Here is a 24,319-nt window from a genome sequence, read left to right on the forward strand (position 1 = left end):
AAGATAGCTGTTCTTGACCCGTTCGAAGCCGTTTCAGACCCGTTTGAAGCTGTTTCTGACCCGTTCAAAGCCGTTTCTGAGCCGTTCGTAGCCGTTTTTGAGCCGTTCTTGACCCGTTCGTAGCCGTTCTTGAGCCGTTCAAAGCCGTTTCTGAGCCGTTCTTGACCCGTTCGTTGCCGTTCTTGAGCCGTTCGTAGTCGTTTCTGAGTTAGCGTTACAGACTGCGATAAACGAGTGATAAACGTTAAAAATATTAAAGATACTTTTATTAATGATAATGATATAATGATATCTTTAGATGTTAGTTCATTATTCACAAATATTCCTAAAGAGTTGGTTTTAAATGCCATTAAAAAACGTTGGACTGACATTGCTAAGAACACAAATTTCAATTTAGCTCAATTTTTACATGCAACAGAATTAATTTTAGATTCAACTAGTTTCAGCTTCAATGGTCAGTTTTATGAACAAATATTTGGCAGCCCGATGGGTTCTCTTTTATCACCTATCCTAGCAGATATTGTGATGGATGATTTGGAGACACAATGTTTATGTTAGTTAAGTGTCACTGTATCCATATATTATAGATATGTAGACGACGTTCTTGCTATATTGCCACGTACAAAAATAGATGAGATATTAATGACTTTTAATAATTACCTGAATTATTACTTGAATTTCACATATGAAATTGAAGTCAGTTCTTCCATTATACAACGATCATTCGTTCTGACAATAGACTCATTACTAATTGGTACAGGAAATCTACATTTTCAGGAAGATATATAAACTTTTTTTTTCTAACCACCCTTTAAAATATCAAATTAATACTATTTATAAACTGGTTGATCATGTCATTCTACTATCCAATGACATTTTCCATCATAAAAGCATTGAGATGGTGAATGATATCTTACTTAATAATTGTTTCCCTAAACCCATCATCAAACGACATATACAAAAAAAAAAAGAATTAATGTATTAAAAAAATCGTAATCACAATAATGATTGTGATATGAATCGTGGACAATCTGACAGAACATCTTTTATTTCATTGCCATATGCTAAAGATGTGAGTTATGATCTATGTCGTGTTATGCGTGGCATTCAACGTCTATAAAATAACAAAAAAAAAAAAACTAAATACATTGATTAAACGTGGTAAAGATAGTTTACATAATGATCAGAGAACTAATGTTGTATATAAATTAGATTGCAAAAACTGTAATGCGTCATATATCGGCCAAACAAAAAGGCGCTTACGTACTCGAGTGAAAGAGCATTTTAACAATATAAAATTGCATGAAACCAATCATTCCGTTATAAGTAAACATAAGTTGGAATTCGGACATGAATTTGATTTGGGCAAAACCTAATATATTACATAATGAGAAATATGTGAAAAAGAGAGAAATCGCGGAAATGTATATTAAAAAATTCAATAATACAATCAACCTACAAAGGACACAGATAGCTTAAATAAAATCTATGACAAAATAATAAAGGTCGTTTAGCTTGGTTTCCTATTTTTATATTTCACTCACTGACAAAGTTTCATACTGATACAATGTTTCTCTCTCTTTAAAATTCAACAAGATGTTAATGATTTGTTTTAATTCAAATTTGTGAAGTGTTTCAATAAGAACATGTGTACTCAAAATTTTATAGCAAATCCATTTATGTATATTACTGCTTTTTGAATTCAAACCGTTTTTTTTTTAATTAATTATTATTTCAGTTTATACTTGAAAAGGACCACAACCATATGGTCGAAGCGTTGTAACTTCTATTAAATAAACAAATTTTGGCTAGTTTGGTCGATTAATTTACAACTACCCCTTTGATTATTGTACTAGCGATATAAAAACAACTTAAAAAATTTAAAATTTTTATTAATTATTTTATTATTTTAATAATATTTAAAATTAAAAAGAGATACTCACTAGACCCATAATTCCTCCCTGACAGGTTCGGGAGGATATGATTCCTCGCCGAACAATTTTCTGAGGCAGAAGACGTCATCTCACTAGTAATCCTGTGCCCATTCCACGATCCCCTCCGCGTCGTCCCATAGCTCGGCCAATTCCCGCCGATCGCACCACCGATAATTTCGTACTTGTTCTATATGCCGATGATTAAGGTATCCACCGATTTGGATGGATTCCTCGGTTATTTTCTGAAAATCGACAAATTTGGTAGATAATATTAATAAACAAATTTATTATATAATAATAAAAACTTACCGGCATTGTGAATATAAGGAACAGAGTCCTCAATAAATTTTCTAGCAGGTGGATCTTCCAAGATATTATGTCTATTATTTCATGAAGTCCTAAGGATATTCTTGTTAAAAAAAAAATTTGGGCCCAAAATGTCTCCCGATCCAAAAGGCATTTTGCACTGCACTTAATAACTTAGCTCGATGACACTTAGCGATACTTAGCTCAGCGACTGCTTTAAACTTTGTGATGAACATCGCAGAGACAGACCCTCTCTCCATAAGCTTCAGCCCCATCCCCTCAGATAAATCGTAGTAATAAATATCTGTTTATAAATTCGAGCGGTTGGACATCAGCGCTCACCGTAATGCTATACGCCATACGCTGTTTTGTTTATACCTGCGGAAAGGACCATGAGAACGCTTAAAAGAGAGAGAGAGAGAGCGTGAGGTGTTTACGAGAGATAGCGCGAGAGAGATGTCGCACAGTGGTGCCATATACGTGAATCACGGAAAAAATTATATAATTTATTAACTTTTAGAGATCGAGCTTTTTTGATGATTTTAATAGTTTTCAATTGCACACATATCAATATTGTTATATTAGAAGAAATAAAACATCAATATAGATCTGATAAAAATTAGTTATATAATATATTTTTATTTAATTAGTGATGACCAATCTAAACGCGTGTTCAAAACAAAAAAAAATATTTTATAACAAAAGAGGTATTTTATAATATCTTTGAACTGAGCCTACTAGCCCCGGTCTCCTCTAGTCTTCTCGTTATGCATTTATATTCAAATAAAACAAATATAAACATTTTTCCATTTTTATTATAAATATATATATAATCGCACTAAATCGCAGTTGTAATTAATTGCATACGATAATATAGTATGATTTTAAATTTATATAAATTTCTGATTGAAGGGAAATGTAGATAAATGGTGAGATTTATTCAATGATCAAGATTAGTAAGGGGATTTATGATTTTATATTATTCTTTGCATAAAAAAAAAAAAATCCGATTTAAGAACGAAATAAATACGCTTTTATAAAGTTATTATGTCAAATTTGTGAATTCCGTACAATAATTTTCAATGTAAGATCTTCAAAAATTGTAGAAATATATGGAATAAAAGCATAAGAATTTCATATTCGATGATACTTTAAAATTTTCTTCGGAATGACTCTAATGATGTCCACAGTTTTATAAGCGTTGTACCGCTAACAATGCGAGTTCATACGATTAACAACGTCAAACTCATAAGTCTCGAATCTTCAAATGTATGCATGATGATGATCGAATCGACGTTACACCGTATGTTCGATCTCGATCCATGCATTGATGTATCTTTTGATCGATTGGTTAAAATTACCGAGACAGTCGATGTTAAATTTACACAATTTTCATTATCGCGTCTAATGTAACGGATAATAAAAAAAAAGTATCAAATATAATACGCGCTAGCGACGTTTTCACTAAGCATCAGCTCATCGATTGCGAGCTGGTAGGTTTAGTTTTTTACTCCATAATATGCATGAAAAAGAAAATGTAAAAGAGAGAAGAATAAAGAGATTTTAAGTTTAAATCATGACATAATTTCTTCACACGCATTTCCATTCTCCATTTTCTCCCCATCCGTAAGCAGTCCCAGCTCTCATACGAAGCTTGTAGCGGTCCTTGCGGGGGATAACGTCATGCAGGGAGGGGGAACGTGATGCTAGGGACCGCGAGAGAAGATAGAGATAGCGCGAGGCGAACGTGAAGGAGAGAGATGTTGCGTCGAGGTACATGAAAGAAAGAGATAGCGCGAGGTTAGGGACTGCGAGAGAGGTAGCGCTTAGGAGAGCGTGAGGTGTTCGCAAGAGAGAATTTTTTCTATTAATAATATTTAATAATAATTTTTAATAATTTAAATAATGTCGCGATGGGGGAGAGGAGAAGGACATCTTATTCTAGAATAAATATATTTTTTTCTTTTAATATTAATAATTTTAATATGTATCATGTGTATTGTACATTTGTGTGTGTGTGTGTGTGTGTGAATTTAAAAATATAAATGAATATAAAATATGTGAATATAAAATTTAAAAATATAAAATTAAAGAATATAAAATTAAAAGTGGGAAGGGTGGCCGCTCCTTCTTCTTACGGTCACCATTATACAGTGGTCTGCCAGTCTACTGAAACAAAAAAAAAATAAAAATTTATTATTAATTTTAATATATATTATAAAAATAGATTAAATATACTTACAATATTACCAATCATTAAAATCTTCGGGAACGAGTCCGAAAAGTTCATCTGGCGGTGGCGATGGTGTTGATGGTGGTGATGGTGGTGATGGTGGTGATGGTAGGTTGAGTTCTGTTACACAGAAATTATGAAGTCCCCAGCGTGACTATAGACGTTCTGTATAAGATTTTTTTTTTTAAACCGATTTCACGACTTTGTATCGCTTGCACGATCGAACTCACTGGATTATTTCCCGATATCGCTGGTACACTGACACTAGGTTCGAAAAGTCTGCGTAATGAGTACTTCAAACCCTCGAGGCGTGCGATTCGAGCGCGAAGCAACGCATAATAATAATCTTCCAAATGTTCACATTCAATTTGTTTTTGCTCTTCCATCAACAACCCGATACACTCGTCACATTGATCCTCCTTTTTATTCATAAAATGTGTGTGTGTGTGTTTGTGTGATTAAAAATATATAAAAGCATGTAAAATTTAAAAATATATATAATATAAAAGAATATAAAAGAATACAATAAAATGTAAATATAAATTAATATAAAAGAAAATTAAGAATATTTTTATCGGCTCAATATCAAAGATATAAGTATGAAATTGAATGGATAAAAGAAAATATAAAATAAAAATGAAAATATATGAATAAAAATTAATATAAAATATAAAATTTAAAAAAAAAATGCTAGCGGCAACGGCAGCTGTGAGGTGGTCGGGCGATAGAGGTTGTTACAGTGACTGCAGCGATGACTGGTGAGGTAGTAGAGTGGAGGCTGCGTCTTATACTGAAAATAGAAACAGTGAATTTTACTTTTGTTTTTTCAAATTTTTAATTTATTATAAATATAAAAACGGATACTTACAATGATTACAAAGTGGACACATGTTCCGCATGAATATCAGATGCAGCGGAGCGTGACAATTGCTGCACCACTCTTCTATAATCACTTCATAAGAAGTGGTACAATGCACGCGTATGGCACAAATGTTTACAAATAGTTCCGCATTTCGTACTACACAAGCAGTGCATAATTTAATATAATCTTCAGGTATATAATATGAATATATAGCGCACACCTTCGTTACAACATTTATGTTGCTGATTACAGGCACTCCCAATAATTGTTCAATTATATCCAAGTCCCCGCCGTGCTCGCTATTATAATCGGAGTCTGTTGATTCACTCACTATATCATTTTCTTCTCTATCACTATCTTCCGCAATATCTATAATTTCTATGTCATTATCACTATCTTCCGCAATATCTATAATTTCTATGTCATTATCACTATCCTCAGTCATAATAATATCTTCATCCATTTCTTTTACTCTGATCTGTGCTATACGAATGCTAAAGACTGTTTGATGCGGAGACAGACTCTCTCCATAAGTTTCAACCCCATCCCTCTCAAAATTATCGCAAAGGAATATCATAGTAATAAAATCGAGCGCTATCTGTTTACGACCGATTTTCTGCGAGGGTACAAAGCTGCCGAACGTCAACGCTTTTACATTTGCACTTATATAAATATTAAGAAAAAATGTTTTGCTCTCGTTTTTATGGGAGATTTTCCGCGAGGGTACAAAGCTGCCGAACGTCAACGCTTTTGCACCTAATCACGTTTCAACATGTTCGTCGCAGCGTTGGCCCTAAAATCTTCATTTCTTTCCTAATGATAAAATGTCTATAAAATGAAAAACATAGTTTTATGGATTCTAGAACGCTCCGTTGACAAGTTCGAGCAGCCGGACATCGGCGCTTCCGTAATAAAATTATTCTAATGAGGGTACAAAATTGTCGATCGTCGGCGCTTGTTCTATACCTTTTTGGGAAAATGTCTAGGATCCCTCATAAAAAAAAAAAAAAAGTCGTAAAGATATCCATCTACAAATATTGCACTCAGAAAACTCTCCTCCCTCCTTTGTCGAAACATCCCCTCCACCCGCGTGACGTCAGCCCCCGCGCCAACGAGTTCCCCCGCCCCGCGTGACGTCATACCCCGTGCCGAGAGATACCCCCGCACCCCGCACTCCCCTCGGAGCCCCATGGGTTAGAATTGGCATAGTATACCTACTATCTTTTAGCGTGTGATTTATTACGGCAATATGCAGTAGATAGTGGCGCAGAAAATCCAGAAACTATTCGTGCGACTGAATTACGGAAGCATATAGCAACAATTTGTGTTCATTATAATCTATCTGAAAATGAAGTTTCAACGCTTGCAAATTTTATGGGCCATGCCGATAAAATTCATTTATCTCACTATAGACAACCTGTTATTGAAAAAGAAATCTTAGAAATATCTCAATATCTGGAAGCCGCACAAGGAGCCGATATAAATGAAAGTGATAGTAATGATGATTCTGACTCTGAACTTTCAGATGTTGAAAATACAGCGAAGACTACAGAAACTCACGATGATACAATTAATGAAGAAATTGCATCTAGAAAAGTCATTCGAGATTTTCAACAAGGTACTTTATTCTTTCACAAATAAAATTTATTTTTTTAGATCACATTTTAGTCAAGTAGTGATTAAGGAATGAATTTTAAAACTTAAGGTCATATTGGTTTCTTGCTCTTGATATAAGAGCACATTCGTAATTTGATTTTATATTTAAGGCTGTCTTAAGTTTATTTTCAGATGATATGTAGCCAATAAAACAGCGTTTACAGCATCTAAAGATAAAATTAAAACAGTTTTACATATAACATCGTACAATAAATACCGATGATAGAATTTATAAATTCTGTTAACTTAAATATAATGTAAATTTCTGTTAATGTAAATGTAGATGAAGATGTTGATGAACCATCATCGAATGATATATTGTCAGATACTAGTCATTTAGATGATAATATGCAAAATGATCAAAACATGATAAATGTTAAGAAAACAGTGGTTGATCAGAAACGTCGTTTACAAAATTTTCAACAAAACAAAAAGAGTAAGTAAAATATTATTTTGCAATAATAATATACATATGTACAAAGGTTATGATTTTATATTTTATTTATAGGAGTCAATTGGTGTAAAGAAAATACATAGTAGTTTTTTTTTAAATATGTTATTTGTAACTAGAAGCTATATATTTTTTCTTGAAAACAACAGTGTTTTCTTTGCACCAATTAATTTCTCTTATTATTTTGTGCATAAAAGTATTGAGGAAAGAGTATCGGAAAATGAATATTTTACAAGATATTTCATAGTTGATGAAAAATTATGTCAATAAAGTACAATAAAGTACAAAATATCTTGTAAACTAATCACTTTATGGTCATCCCACTCATAACTTTTTATGCAAAATAGAAGAAATCGATTTATATAAAATTATAGTGATTTTATTTCAAAAAATAAAGAGGACCTTGAAATATAACCCTCAGGACTTCGATTCATGTAGTCAAATAAAGATCACCGTCAGATGATTTCAACATCAAATAACTCTTACTTGAAACATTTTTGTCTTAAACTTAGGAGTTCTGAAATGTTCCAGTGGATTGATTACACTGTCAAAAAATCCATTCTGTATATATATTTCTATTTATATTAAGGTGTATACCGAAAAGTTTTGAGTAAAAAGTATACATGTAGATTTGATCATTATGAACAAAAGTCATCTACCATTATTTAGCAAGCCACGAAAAATTTTAAGTTTTAACCATATATGTATAAAGAATGCTTTAAGAATTTTTTAATTAATAACTCTGAAATTTGCATAGTTTGCAAAACGAAATAAAAAACTTTTTGCTTTGGATGACCTAATTTACATGTATATTTTTAATTCAAAACTTTTCGTCATATACTCTGTAAATATAAAACTTGATATATTTTATAAAACGTCAATTAAATATTATATGTAAATCTAGAAAATTATATAAATTATGTATAATGTGTATATATATGTAATAAATATTTTAATATTTCCAGTATCTAGTCGCAGTCGATGGACACAAAATGAAAAACGTATCGTTACAGATGCTTTTGGTCATTATATAAATTCCACTGACAACAAATTACCCACATTCAATGAAATTGGAAAATTGATTAAAAAGCATTTTGATACATTGGGACATCGAAGCGTGCCTGTGATTAAAACATGGATACACAACCAAAAACGTATTAAAATGAAGCAAATGAAAATTTAAACATAATTATATACAATTGTCATAGTTTTGACTTGTTATAGTTTATATAATGTTTATTATTTAATGATACGTATATCATTTAATACGTTTATTTTGTTTAGATAATATTTATTTAGTTTGATGCTACATATCGTTTATAATATAATGGAAAAAAAATAATTAGAAAACTTATTGAAAAGACTACTAGACTATTGCAAAAATATGAAGGCTGTTAGAAAAAGTACAACATATAGTGCAATAAAAATAGTATACATATATATACGTATACATACATATTATATAAATAATAATAATTTTAAAAGAGTTTATTTTTTAATTTAATACAAGACTGATAGAAAAATAGCACTATATGAAGTGCAATAAAAGCTAATATACATATGTATGTGCAGTATATATATATACATATACATATGTACATTTATATATGTAAAGATAATCAGTTTAGAAGAAAGTTTATTTTTTATTTGCTGATGTAGATATAAAGTTAACATAAGTAGTACAAATGCAATATCACAATTGATATTATTGATAAAATGTTTCTTTTTATTTGATAAATATAACAATAAGTTTATAAGAAAGTATGTTTTTATAACTTATTGTTAGAATAATTAGAATTAGATTATAATCTAAAGAAATAAAATTAGAATAGAATAGTACCTATGTAATACTTATATGCAACTTATATTCATCACAAATGTACCTTTTTACAAGTACTGTTCTCTTCTAATTTTATTTTCAAAATAATTATACACGTAGTATATTTGACGATAGTATCGAACATAAAACTATTTGCTACATACATATAACAATGAATTTATATGAAAGTCTATTTTCTATTACTTGCGAAATGTAACGAAATCAAATTATAACAGAATAGTACATATGTAATAGTTATATGCAACTTATTTTCATCATAAATGTACTTTTTAAAAGTACTGTTTTCTTCTAATTTCATTTTTAAAATATACACGTAGAAGATTTGACGATAGTATCAAACATAAAACAATTTGCTACATACATATAACAATGAATTTATATGAAAGTCTGTTTTCTATTACCTGCGAAATGTAACGAAATGAAATTATAACAGAATAGTACATATGTAATAGTTATATGCAACTTATTTTCATCATAAATGTACTTTTTAAAAGTACTGTTTTCTTCTAATTTCATTTTTAAAATATACACGTAGAAGATTTGACGATAGTATCAAACATAAAACAATTTGCTACATACATATAACAATGAATTTATATGAAAGTCTGTTTTCTATTACCTGCGAAATGTAACGAAATGAAATTATAACAGAATAGTACATATGTAATAGTTATATGCAACTTATTTTCATCATAAATGTACTTTTTAAAAGTACTGTTCTCATCTAATTTTATTTTTAAAATATACACGTAGAAGATTTGACGATAGTATCAAATATAAAACAATTTACTACATACATATAACAATGAATTTATATGAAAGTCTATTTTCTATTACTTGCGAAATGTAACGAAATCAAATTATAACAGAATAGTACATATGTAATAGTTATATGCAACTTATTTTCATCATAAATGTACTTTTTAAAAGTACTGTTCTCTTCTAATTTTATTTTTAAAATATGCATGTAGAATATTTGACGATAGTATCAAACATAAAACAATTTGCTACATACATATAACAATGAATTTATATGAAAGTCTGTTTTCTATTACTTGCGAAATGTAACGAAATGAAATTATAACAGAATAGTACATATGTAATAGTCATATGCAACTTATTTACATCATAAAGGTACTTTTTAAAAGTACTGTTCTCATCTAATTTTATTTTTAAAATATACACGTAGAAGATTGACGGTAGTATCAAATATAAAACAATTTGCTACATACATATAACAATGAATTTATATGAAAGTCTGTTTTCTATTACTTGCGAAATGTAACGAAATGAAATTATAACAGAATAGTACATATGTAATAGTTATATGCAACTTATTTTCATCATAAATGTACTTCTTAAAAGTACTGTCCTCTTCTAATTTTATTTTTACAATAAATATTCACGTACAGTATCTACATATATATGTATACAGAGTATCTTTGGTATCGAATATAAAATATATGTAGATTAAGTCCTGAACAAAAACTTTCTACAATATAAACAATCACGAAAAAGTTTTTAGTTATTAATTATTAAAAACCTCCATGAAGTTTCTATAATTAATAATTAATTTAAGAATGGTTATTTGCAAGATAATAGACAAATTTTTGTTACAGGTAATTCAATCAATATGTATTTTTTATTTGATACGCGTTGTCAAATATTTTTTATATTATATATTTGTATACATATATATGTATATCTCTTAATTTACACAATCAGCTTGTAAAAAAATTTATTTTTGACATAAAATTAGTACAGAAACTAGAAAACATGTAGCAATGTGATATGTATTCTTTAAGTAATAATATGATATGTGTTCTTTTGTATGTGTTAATAACTGTTTATTACATTTATAATTATATATTTTATATTTTAGAGAAAAGAATAAAAAATAAACAATTACTCTTCAATACAAATATACAATATGTTTATGTTATGTAGTTTAGCTGGACCATTTTTTTATTGAAACGTATTTTAGCGGGACCTTCGGCTTTTAGCTGGACGGTCTTAATAATACTTTTCATGTTCCGTAGTGTATCAAGACAGTTTAGAAAAAGCCGATGTGAATGCATTGTATTTTATCGGGACCATGTAAAATTTTGTGTCCTAATATACGGTCCGTATATTGTAGTAATTTTTTTGTTGCAACGTATTTGATCAAAAACATAGCATAAACATTACATTATGTATAAATTTGAAATAAATAGATTATACGAGCCGAATGCGGATGTATGTGCGTCAGATAGCGAAAATTAATTTTTCGCTATGACTTCTTAATTGTGCACGGAGCACGAAGATTGCTTGGTCCGTTGCTAAGGCTTTATTTAGGAATAAATCTCAAAACGAAATTTTTTTTTTTATATTCCCATTTAACCCCCCTAAAGTATTGTAGCCGAGAAAAATATCGGTCCGATGTCGCTGAATCGGGAAACGAACTTGAGTCTTTTGCTTTCCGAGCGACTGCTTTTCCTGATTCGTAAAAATTCGGCTTGATAGCCTATTTAGTTTCAAATTTATAATTAATAATTCATTATTTTCATAAAATCGATAGTTTTATGCTGGTGTTAAATGAAAGCTTGAAATATGTTGCGCTTACAGTAGCAGTTTATAAGTAACTTGTAATTTCTTTGAAAATTAAAAAAAAATCATATAGAAACAAACTTTAAGTATTATTTTTTTCTGAAAACGTTAAAATGATACGCATTAAAATAACGGTACCGCCAATAAAAATTTAGCGCTATAAAGCATATTTGCGTCCTTCCGTAAAAATTGATCATATTTCACTTTTTAGCATACTATTCAAATATTAGTATTTAATTATTTAACAAAATTGCTATTTTATTCCGGTGCAAAATATACGCATGTTTATTATAGTGTAAATATACGCATTATATATATGTATATCTCCTAATGGTTTTGCTAATAATAAAAGTTTGACGCCATAAATCTTACTCGTGTTATTGTGAAAAAAATGTTTACCATTCCAACATTTTATTATTTACATTAATATATGTATATACAAACATTAGTATTTAATTATTTTACAAAATCAATTGTCTTATGCCAGTGCTAAATGTAAGTTTGAAATACAATTGCATTTTTTATCAGTAACGCACACGTAATAAGTTTCTGAAATTATAAGAGCAACATATTTTATACCTACATTTAGTACAAAGATAAGCAAAATGACTTTGTTAAATAATAAAACACTAATAGTTTAATAGTATGTAAAAAGGATAAAATAATTAGTGTTTGCAAAATAAAGCCAGCAATTTTTATAGCGCCAAATTTTTGTTATTAGCGGGACCAACGGACCCGCTAATAACAAATATATAATGCGTATACATCATATTAAGCATACGTTTATTAAGCATCGAATTAAGACATCGATTTTGTTAAATAATTACATATTAAGATTTGAATAATATGCTAAAAAGTGGAATAGTGTCAATTTTCACAATATAGCGTGAGCAAGCTTATTATGTCTCCCAATTTTTGTTATTGACGAGATCGTTGGTTTGATGCATATTTAATCATATTAACGCCTAATTCTTAAAAAAATGATATTTAAAGTTTGTTTCGTTATAAATTTTCAAATTTTCGTGGAAATAAACGATTTTTGAAGTATAAAATTTTTTGATAATACCCCAACCACGTAGCAAATTTCTGTTAAGTTGATGTTGTATCGATAAGTCGATTTTAAATATATACATTATTTGTAAAGTATTTCAAAATAAATTATCTCATCAATACGTTTACCAACGTTTTGTTATTAATATTTAGTTAATATGCTAAAACATGGAATAGTATTAATTTTCACGAAGTAACGCGAACTTTTATGGCGCCACATTTTTGTTATTGGCGGGACCGTTGATATAATGCACATTTACATCATATTAACGCCTAATTTCAAGAGAAACAAAAATACAACTTAAAGTTCGCTTCAATTTAATTTATTTTTCTAAATTTTCATGGAAATAACACAATGATGATACCAACAATATAGCAAATTTCTCATAAGTTGATATCGTAAACTCAACGTATTTTTAACTCGCATTTAGTATCGACATAAGAAAATCGATTTGTTTAATAATTATTTCTAATATTCGAATAGTATGCTAAAATGCTGTATTAATGAGAATTTTTACAAAACAGTGCGAAGAAACTTTATGGGACCAAATTTTTGTTATTGGCGGGACCTTTGATATAATGCGTTTATTTACACCATATTAACAAATATGCGTATATTTAGCACCAACATAAGACATCCATTTTGTTATCTAATTAAATATTAATATTTGAATTTGTTAAAAGATGGAATAGTATTGATCAATTTTGCGAAATTACGTCAGCAAGATTTATGGCGCCAAAATTTTGTTGACAGGACCGTTTCATATAATGCGCATTTACATCATATTAACGCAAATTTTCCAGAAAAATAACATTACTTAAAGTTTGTTATAATATAATTTTTTAAATTACGTAGAAATAACAAGATTTTTGAAATACCCAAGAAGAACAGAAAATTCAAAATGATGTTAGTTTGATGTCATATATTCATTAAAATATTAATGTATTTTTTTTACAATTCGCTTTTAGCCCTCAATTGCCACACTATGATTTCTTCGCACAAAAGACTTATGTTGCAACGAAAAGCACTGAGTAGCCAATCAGCTTACATATGCAAAATGAAAATGTCTTGTGTGGTCCCGTTAATACCAAAAATTAGGCGTCATACAACTTACTCGTATTATTGTATCCATAATTTGATAAATTGTAATTATAAGTATAAGTAAAATAAAATAAGCTTCACGTATCGTGAACATTAATCATTTTACAATGAAATTAATAATAATATAATGTAAATACGTTTTATACCAACAGTTACGCCAATAACAAAAATGTGGCGCCATAAAGCTTGCTCGCGTTATTTCATAAAAATATACTATTCCATGTTTTAGTATACTAGACAACACAAGCGCGCGCTTCTCGTTAATTTAAGAATTTCTTAATTTAAGAAAAAATTGAGAAAGAGGGATGCCAAGCGTACTACGAATTATGATTTTTTTAACATAAAAGTGTTTATATCGGAAACGACTTATTTCCGGACCTATGTTTATATAACATTTTTTTCTTTTTTTTTTGTCCTGAATCACCTCCCGAAGTAGAGTAGGCGATTTTTCGGACACCCTGTATATATGAATATAAGGTACCGTTAATATACGATACCAAAAAAAAACGGTACCAATAAAATACTCTACAGATACAGTATTTAATTTTCGCAATAACTTTATTTATAACATATGCAAACAAATTATTTGCATTATGTATACATCTATGGACCAATGTAAACCTATGTATACAAAGATATTAAAACATTTCATCCGGTCTCGCTATAATACTCTATGCAAACATATATATATATATATATATATATATATATATATATATATACTAATTATACAATATACAAATGATCTACATTTTTTTATAAATATTTTTATACACACACCCATATCTCTCTCTCTCTCTCTCTCTCTCTCTCTCTCTCTCTCTCTCTCTCTCTCTCTCTCTCTCTCTATATATATATATATATATATATATATATAGATATGGGTGTGTGTATAAAAATATTTATAAAAAAATGTAGATAATTAAGTATAAACTTCTTACGTGGGTGACTCTTCTGTGTCTATTGACATTTCTTCCACTGAAGTAGTTGGAGTTGTTTTACTAACTTATTGGAGAATTCTTTTTAATGTCATGGGGTTTATTATAAATTAATAAGATTTAAATTAATATACAGGGTGTCCGGTAATAGTCGTATCAACCGTCGTGTGCAGGTAGAGCTAGTTAAACCGAGTAGAAAAGTCCTCTACCATTTTGCGATATTCTCAATAATAAGAGAGATATTAATTAATAAAGATCGGCCAATTCGCGTGACGACGGCGAGAAGAGACAGCCCAGTTTTATATCGTTACTAAGCATGCGGCGAAAAGAAACAGTATAATGTTACACGGTTGCTAAGCGCGCGATGAAGCGGGGAGGAGCGCTTTACAAAAGACAGTAACTCCATACGAGTAGCGCTAACTCTGGACCCCCGAGTGGGCTGTCTCTTCTCACCGCACGCTTATCATCGCGCGAATTGGCTGATTTTCTTTAATTTATTTCTCTCTTATTATTGAGAATATCGCAAAATGATAGAGGACTTTTCTACTCGGTTTAACTAGCTCTACCTGCACACGACGGTTGATGCGACTATTACCGGACACCCTGTATAAAGGAGAACATAACTTGTGTGTGTGTCTTTTTTCATAAATATTATTTTATAAATAATATTTATAAAAAATGTAGATAATTGTATGTGATATATAAATATATTTACATATATGTATACATTGTATAATTAAATATAAACTTACGTGGGCGACTCTTTTGTGTTTGTCAACATTTTTTTAATTGAAATAGTTGAAGATTTATTGTTAATTTTTGAAGAGTTTGTCTGAATATCTTTGGGTTTACTATAAATTAATGAGATCTAAATTAATGTATATAGGTGAGACACAGGTAGTAAGTAGGAAGAAAGCGAGCGAGTGAGCGAGAGAGAGAGAGAGAGAGAGAGAATGGGAGAGAGAATGAAAGAGAGAGAATAAGTTAAATACTCACATGCTAATATCTTTAGAGTTTATTAAAATATTGGTTTTTGTAATTTCTTCTTCCAAGGATTTATCGTATTTTATTTTAACTGAAATAAAATGCGTTTTGAATTAGTTTTTAATTTAAAATTAATTGTATATTAATATATATGTACTACTTCTATAATATATATATATATATATATATATATATATATATATATATATATTGTTATGTCCGTGAAACGTGCGAGTCACGTTACGTCCCTAAATCCGTCAGAGATCATCGAGTCTTCTGTGAGATTGAGGAGCATCGCGTTGTCAAGGCGTCGCTGAGGATTGTTTTCAACAGCTGTCTTTTGGAGAGTCTGAGTTCCGCGGCTGTCACGAGCGGACGTATTCGGTTCTCGTTCCGATTATATGCGAATTTCCCCTAATTGTTCTTCTCTTATTATTACCTTTATAATAAAGGTCTTTTCCTTTCCTTAATACGAGTACATTTATTTCGCGTGCGTGAGTGAACGGTTTGCACGTCGCGATCGGAAGTGATCTTTCGCGGAAATAGTTCCGCGGACGTAACATTTTGGGAGCTCGTCCGGGATCGGTCGGACGACGAGCCACGAGCCATAGTGAAAAGGACAAATATTTTTGTGTGTGTGACGTAAGGGATACCATGTCTTTGGTGCATTCTCCGAGGATTACTCGTTCGCAAGCTTCGTCACGAGCAATGATCGGCGGGGAACAACAGTCGACTCCGCTTCGAGCGACGAACAGCGAGGAAGCTCCGGAGCGAGCGGACGCTTTGCAGGAGGCGTTGGAGCAGATTAGGGAGCTACGAGAGGAACGTTCACATCAGCAGGCTCAATTTGTAACGATGCTGCAACAGCGGGACGAGGAGCTGCGCCGTTTACAGGAAAGACTCACTACATGGGAAAATAACCAGCTAAGTCCTTCCCATAATAGAGTTTCGAACAACACCGCACGTAGAAATAGTGAATTGAACAACACAACACACAATAATTTTGAGTTCGGATATAAGCTCAAACCTGAGAATTTCGACGGGAGTGTACCCTTGCGCGAATTTATTGCTCAGTTCGATCTTATAGCGCGGGCTAATGGTTGGAATTCGTTTCAAAAGACCTTAGCTCTTGCGGCTTGTTTAAGAGGGAAAGCGCGGACCGTTTTAGATGGAATTTCGGAAATTGAAAACTTAGAGTTCGCGGATTTGAAATCAAAATTGGAATTACGTTTCGGTGAAGGGCATTTGGCTCAAACTTATTATACACAATTTACAAATCGTAGACAAAAGAGTTCGGAAGATTTAGCTTCTCTTTTCGCAGATTTAGAAAGATTGTCGCGATTAGCTTATCCTGAGTGCTCTCACGAAGTAAGAGATAAAATTGCTTGCGCACAATTTATTGCCGCGATATCTGATGGCTTCTTAAAAAGAACTCTTCAATTAGAAAGTATTACTTCGTTAAAATCTGCCATAGAAAGAGCAATGGCAGTAAAAGTTATTCAAGAGAATAGTTTTCAGAAAAATAAAAATTTTCCAAGTCAAAATTTTGAAAAAAATAATAAATATAATAAATTTAATAAATTTGGTAAATTTAATAAATTCGAGAATAAAGAAAAAAATGAAGAAACAAAAGAGAAAGATAACGAGAAAAAGAAGTCTCATAATAATAATAAACATTTTCAAAAGAACGGTCCGAAGGCTAAAAAGGAATGTTGGCAGTGCGGCGCTGAGGGACACTTCCGCTCTGAATGTCCGTCACTTACGGAAAACAAGGTTTAGTCGAACTTCGCGGGGCAGGTTCGACTAATTGCGTGATAGCCCCAAATGTTTTACAATGTGCTAGAATAAGTAAAATTAGAAATAATTTTTATTATAAGGGAAATTTGGACGGAAGAATTTGTCGATTTAAAATAGATACGGGCTCCGATGTTTCCATTCTTAGTGAGAGATTTCTGAAGGGACCAAAAGAATATTTGGAAATAAAGAATTGTTGTCTCAAATATCCTACAGGGGAATTAATTGAAGTCAAATATAAAGTTAACGTTTTGATTGAATTAGGAAAGCATGAAGTAGAGATTCCTATAATTGTTGCTGACATTTCTGATGATTGCATTCTTGGGATAGATTTTCTTGAAAAAATAAATCTGGAAAAGATTTTTGAATCTCAATTCGGTAATATTGAAGAGAATAATAGAAATGAATTTTCTTATTTGCGAATTATTAAAGGGAAAGTCCCTGATTTTCTTGAGACATTTTTCGGGGAAAATTCTAAAAATTTGAACTCCTCTCAAAAAGATATTTTTGCTGATTTCTTATTAGAATTTCAGGATGTATTTTCTCAGGATTTAATTGCAGGGAACTGTGGAATTTTTAAACATAATATCAAGGTTACGGATTCTAAGCCGATTAAACAAGCTCCACGTAGCTCCAATTCCGATTCATCTAAGAGAGGAAGTCAATAAAATCATTGAAGAAATGAAGTCTCACGGAGTTATTGAAGAATCTAAAAGTCCAGTCTAAAAGTGGGTCTCTCCTGTTGTTATGGTAAAAAAGAAGGATGGCTCATTAAGATTTTGCGTCGACTATAGGAAGTTGAATTCTGTCACAGTGAAAGATTCCTATCCATTGCCTCGAATTGAAGATATTTTGGATCAACTTTCAGGGAATTCTTAGTTCTCTACTTTGGATCTGAAGAGTGGGTATTGGCAAGTAAAGCTGGACTCCAAAGACAAGGAGAAGACGGCTTTCTCTGTAGGAAATGGATTGTGGCAATTTACTGTCATGCCATTTGGACTTTGCAATGCCCCCGCTACTTTTGAACGATTGATGGAGAAGGTTTTTCAAGATGTTTTATCGAAGATCTGTCTAGTTTATCTTGACGATGTGATTGTTTTCAGTGAAACATTCGAGGGGATGATGGAAAATTTGAGGAAAGTCTTTCTTCGCTTTCGCTCAGCAAATTTGAAATTGAATCCTAAGAAGTGTTCGCTCTTTGGAAGAGAAGTTAAATACCTTGGTCATGTTGTCTCTGAACATGGAATTACAACGGATCCTGAGAAGATTTCTGTCGTCAGAAATTGGCCTGTTCCTCAGAATAGGAAGCAACTTCGAAGCTTTCTAGGATTCTGTTCCTATTATAGGAAATTTATTAAAGGCTTTTCTTTGATAGCTAAACCGTTATTCGTTCTCACAGAAAATCAAGTGAAATTTGAATGGAATTCGTCTTGTGAAGAGGCATTCAACGGTTTGAAAGAGAGATTAGTTTCTTCGCCAATTTTATCTTTTCCGAAGGAACACGGACAATTTATTTTGGATACAGATGCTTCGAATCATGGGATAGGAGCAGTATTATCGCAAGTTCAGAATGGTTCAGAAAAAGTCATCGCTTATTTCAGTCGAGTCTTAAATAAAGCAGAAAAGAATTATTGCATTACACGAAGAGAATTGTTAGCAATTGTGGCATCAATGAAGTCTTTTCATCATTATTTATATGGAAGGAAATTCCAAATTCGAACGGATCATATTTCTTTGAAATGGCTTTTGTCATTCAAAGATTTAGAAGGACAATTAGCTCGATGGCTAGAGAGATTACAACAGTATGAGTTCGAAATAATTCATCGAAAGGGACGACTGCATCAGAATACTGATGGTTTGTCAAGACGCCCTTGTTCAGAACTCGGTTGTGTTTATTGTGCCAAGGTGGAATTGAAGGAAAATTCTGTTGCTAGGATTATTCTTGGAGAAAATAGTTCAGAGGAATGGCGGAATAAACAATTGAAAGATCCTATTATTTCAATGTTCCTTCAAGGGAAAGAGATTAATAGACGTCCTGATTTACAGGAGATTAATAGAGATGTTTCTGCGAAAATTTATTGGTCCTACTGGGATGCTTTCCCAGTAAGCAAAATATCATTTCATCAATGTTACTAAAATGATATTTAACAACATGTAACGTTTCAGAATATGTAGTTCGTAACGTTGTATACAACGTCATCGTAAACAAACTTTGACGCACATCTAAAGGTTTTAAAAACGTTGAAATGAGAGTTGTATAACATTGCAAATGATGTTGTATTAATATTTTTCTTACGTTAAAACAATATTTATTCTAACATCTATTTAAAATTGTTAGAAATATTTTATTTCTATTACAAGTATATATTTTTCAACATTTTTTCAATATATTTTTAATGTTACTAAAATATTTAAATGTATATGACATTATATATATATATATATGTGTGTGTGTGTGTGTGTGTGTGTGTGTGTGTGTGTGTGTGTGTGTACATATACATACATACAGGGTATTCCGAAATTCGCGAATCAAAATACTATAGTAAATAAGAAAGTTATCGAAAAATAAAGTAAAATAGTTACTCGTACATTTTTATTTAAAAAAATAGTTTTTGAAATATAAATCTCAAAAATCATTTCTTGAAATAAAAATTTACAAATAAAACTATTTTACTTTGTTTTTCGATAACTTTTTTGTTTATATAGTATTTTGATTTGCAAATTTTGGAACACTCTGTATGTATTTAGGTATGGATATGTGAAATAAAAGAAAAATATAGAAGATACAGAACATATATTTTATTTTTATAAAGGCATTGAATCAAATACAATAAAATATAAAAATTGAAATATCAAGTTTACATCAAATAAAATTTAAAAATATAAAACATTAAAATAAAATTTATTCTTTTATACTTTAAAAAGTGCTAACTTTTAATTCCCACATTTTCCCCCTAAAAAATAAAAATAGTATATTACACTTACAAGATTTTAAAATCTACAGTAATAATTAATAATAAAGTTATCGAGACAAATAATCAAATAACATACCTACTTGCACTCTATGTTGTCTTATTTCTCTTAAACTCTTTGTTTTCTTTGTTTACGAACGGTGGCAAATCTAAACCATTCCATTATTGAGAATTCGAAATCCCTTTCCGTAACCCGAGGAAATGCTGTTCTAAAAGCTTCTAGAATAAGAAAAATGTAAATCATAAAATGTAATTTTGTTTTAATTGCATCATAATACAAAATAGCCTTTATTTTATTTATGTAACTTTTCTCTTGCTAAATGATATATTCCATTCCTTCCAATTGATATATTTCATTTTAAGATTTAGAATAACTATACATGTCAATTAATGTGTGTATATGTTGCGCGTGTACATACATGTATGTACATATATACAAAAGTACTTACTTTTGATACCTATTATAATATATGTATCCTTAATTTTAAAGTTATTTTTTTGCCCTGTCCATGAGCATATTGAAGCTAAATTATCAGTAAAGATTGCACTTAAGATCCTTCGAAGAAAATCTTTCTCATTTTTTCCTCCAATTAGTAACACTTTATTAACCTATAAAAAAATTTGTTATACTATTGATATAATTATTAAAATTATTAATATAATTTTTGAAAATAATAAAAGAAATCTTTATAAAATCTAATGAAATATCGATTTATTTGTCTAAGATATTTCTTTTATCAGGAAAAGAAAAAAAATATATGTATATAGCAGGGTTGGCATGTTTTAAACAATTTGTTTAAAACTGTTTGATTAAAACATGTTTAAAACAGTGGACACTGTTTTAAACATTTTTGTTTTAAACAGTTTTAAACTACTGTTTAAAACTGTTTAAAACATTGCAATTAAAACATATGATTATTTGAAAAAGAAACTGTAAAGAAAAACAAAAACAAACAAAAACTAATAGACGTGCAAAACTAATGTTGCAAAAAGGTTTTTGTTTTAATTTTTTTAGTTTTTTATCTATATTTATATGTAACATATAGATATAAAAATATAAATATAAATAATGAAATAAAAATACTAAGATAAGTATTATTTTAACAGAATATTTATTTTTGGATATTAAATATATTAAGTAACAATCAATATAATTGAATATATTAAAGACTACTTATAAATTATAAAGCTATCTGCACAAACTATTAAAATCTAAATTATAACACATTGCATTTTACATTTTATCTATTGCAAATAATTAAATAATGTTATTCCTTTAACTAAAAAAATAATAAACATTTAAGTACGAAAAAATGAACGGTAACAATAACATATTGAAATTGGGAATTGCATTACAGTCATTGCATATTGGGTATTTTTTTAATACCTACTTTTATAAATTTAATTAAAATTAATAACTCAAAATAAAATAAAGAATATATAATTTTATATATTAATAAAGAATTATTACTCAACTAACAATAAGTCAAACATTACAGTATTAACATTTTCTTTTAACGCAAGCCACCATGTTATCGGTTTAACATTTTTAATGGATTCCTCAGAAAAAAGACGCGAGTGGTCGAACATTACATTACGATTACGGTTACATTACATTACGATTACAGATCAAAGCTATCAAGTGTTTTTTTTGCTTGTTTAAAACATGTTTTTTTTGTTTAAAACATGTTTTTTTCTTACTTTACTTAAAAACACGTATAAAATAAAAAAAACATGTTTTAAACAAAAAAATCAATGTTTTTTGTTTAAAATGAAAAAAACAAGTTTTTTGCCAACCCTGGTATATATATATAAATATAGTCTGTAGATATGAGCAACATCTGTACATATGTCATTGCATATTTTGACAGTTGTGTGTATCAAGGGGTTAATTAATACTGTATTAGTAAAAAAAAAAGAGAAAAAGAACTTAATAGCGTGCGTCTGTGTGATGTCTAGCTTTACTTACTACTTGCGTTAAAGCTTCGTCATCATCTTTCAGTATATCCTCTAACTCAAGGAAATTTTCAATCGAATTTAATGGAAGGTATTTTGCAATCTTATTATCTTTTATTATCATGTCTTCCTTATTGCGATATTGCTCATTATTAATTTTAGCCAGGATCATATTTACAGTTTCCTGAATCTGCGAAAGTGATTCCTCCTGTTTGTTTTTCATACTTTCTAGTTCAAATTGAATATCTTTCATTATTTCTTTAAATTCATTTATGAAATCATCATTTATTGTCCCTTGTGCAATAATTACTGGCGCATTGTTGATATCATCCGTTAATATGTCATTTTCTGCAAGATTTAATAAAATTAATAAATTTTACTTTTTTTATTAAAATAATTTTTGCATTACCATCGCTTTCTTCTGCATTATCTAATTCTGAATTTTGGTGATTCTGTTCCAATGATTCTAAAAATAGAATACAATTATTTTGTAAAATGAAATATATTCAAACATATTTTACCGGTAAACAATTTTTCATATAAAAGCATGTATAAATCTATAGAGCGTTTATAAATTCACATGGTTTAAATCTATAGAATTATATAATATTGTAAAGAATTATATGGAATAATAAAATTATACAATATAAAAATATGTATGAACATATTTGATATATTCTATGTATTTAATATACATGCTTGTTATGAAAAAAATTTTATCGAATTTGAAAATTTTGTTAGAAAATAAATCAAAGTTAATATTAGATTCTGTTTGTTAGTATATATATAATTTTATTATATATAACAAATACTTAGAATTAAAAACTTATATTTTTCTTATTAATTATTTTTAACATTAAGTGTAAGATTATTTATTATTAATACATATTCTTAATTAATATTTATTTCAATGAAATAAGTAAAATTTTAAAAATAAACACATTTAGCAAACCAATACAAACACAAATAAATAATCAAAGATACAAGTAATCAAAATACTTGAACAGAATGTACATATATATACAATATAATCATATATATACCTATATACATATAATAACACATAAATATATTATATAATCTATATCTAAATCTTATGATATACTTGCGACCAAATAAAAAAATTTACCTGCGGTACTAGTACTTGTGTCACCTGATTTCTCGTATGAGGAGACCATTCTTGGAGGGCCAACATAATCAACATAATCCTGCTTATGTTTGTTATATTTAACTTTTCTTTTTCCTGATTGTCGTTCATTTTCAGATTCTGACGAAGCAACAGCGGTTTTTTCAGCCTCTAAAGCTAACTCATAAGTAACTAAAAATAAGAAGTAATCATTACATCAATTAAATATAATATACAATTTTCTATTCATACAAATTAGAAAGGAAATTTATATAAACATTTAAGTACTATAAAAATGTAGAACAAATGAATTTTAATATTCTTTGGATGTACTTGTTTATGTTTAAATTTGATTCATCCATATTTCTTATAAATGTTACAAAAAGTCAAATTTATATTCTAACAAAAGATGTTTTAATAAATTTTTCTAAATTTTCATTAGCAATAGTACTTATTATATGTTAATCAATCCAACTGTACTTACTATGCTTACTAATAACATTGCATTTATATTTCATCCAATTATCTT

At 29.5% G+C, this 24,319-nt stretch overlaps 2 protein-coding genes across 2 annotated transcripts; one reads left to right on the forward strand and one right to left on the reverse strand.

The window, feature by feature from the left end:
* The first annotated feature begins 5,342 nt into the window (after positions 1–5,342).
* On the forward strand, positions 5,343–8,625 carry LOC145948539 (uncharacterized). Its single transcript, XM_083058221.1, has 4 exons — positions 5,343–5,439; positions 6,564–6,953; positions 7,275–7,427; positions 8,408–8,625. Exons 1-4 carry the CDS (start codon positions 5,343–5,345, stop codon positions 8,623–8,625), a joined length of 858 nt encoding a protein of 285 aa, XP_082914347.1.
* An 11,994-nt stretch (positions 8,626–20,619) lies between these two features.
* Positions 20,620–24,313, reverse strand: LOC145948538 (uncharacterized). Its single transcript, XM_083058220.1, has 7 exons — positions 24,275–24,313; positions 23,794–23,982; positions 23,074–23,130; positions 22,678–23,012; positions 21,158–21,317; positions 20,792–20,927; positions 20,620–20,690 (listed from the first exon to the last, which is right to left on the reverse strand). Exons 1-6 carry the CDS (start codon positions 24,306–24,308, stop codon positions 20,818–20,820), a joined length of 885 nt encoding a protein of 294 aa, XP_082914346.1. The 5' UTR covers positions 24,309–24,313; the 3' UTR covers positions 20,620–20,690; positions 20,792–20,817.
* Positions 24,314–24,319: the final 6 nt, after the last annotated feature.

This window comes from Prenolepis imparis, unplaced genomic scaffold (genome assembly GCF_030444845.1).
Source record: "Prenolepis imparis isolate NDT839.2.m4 unplaced genomic scaffold, iyPreImpa1.0 SCAF_445, whole genome shotgun sequence".
Taxonomy (NCBI): Eukaryota; Metazoa; Arthropoda; class Insecta; order Hymenoptera; family Formicidae; genus Prenolepis; species Prenolepis imparis.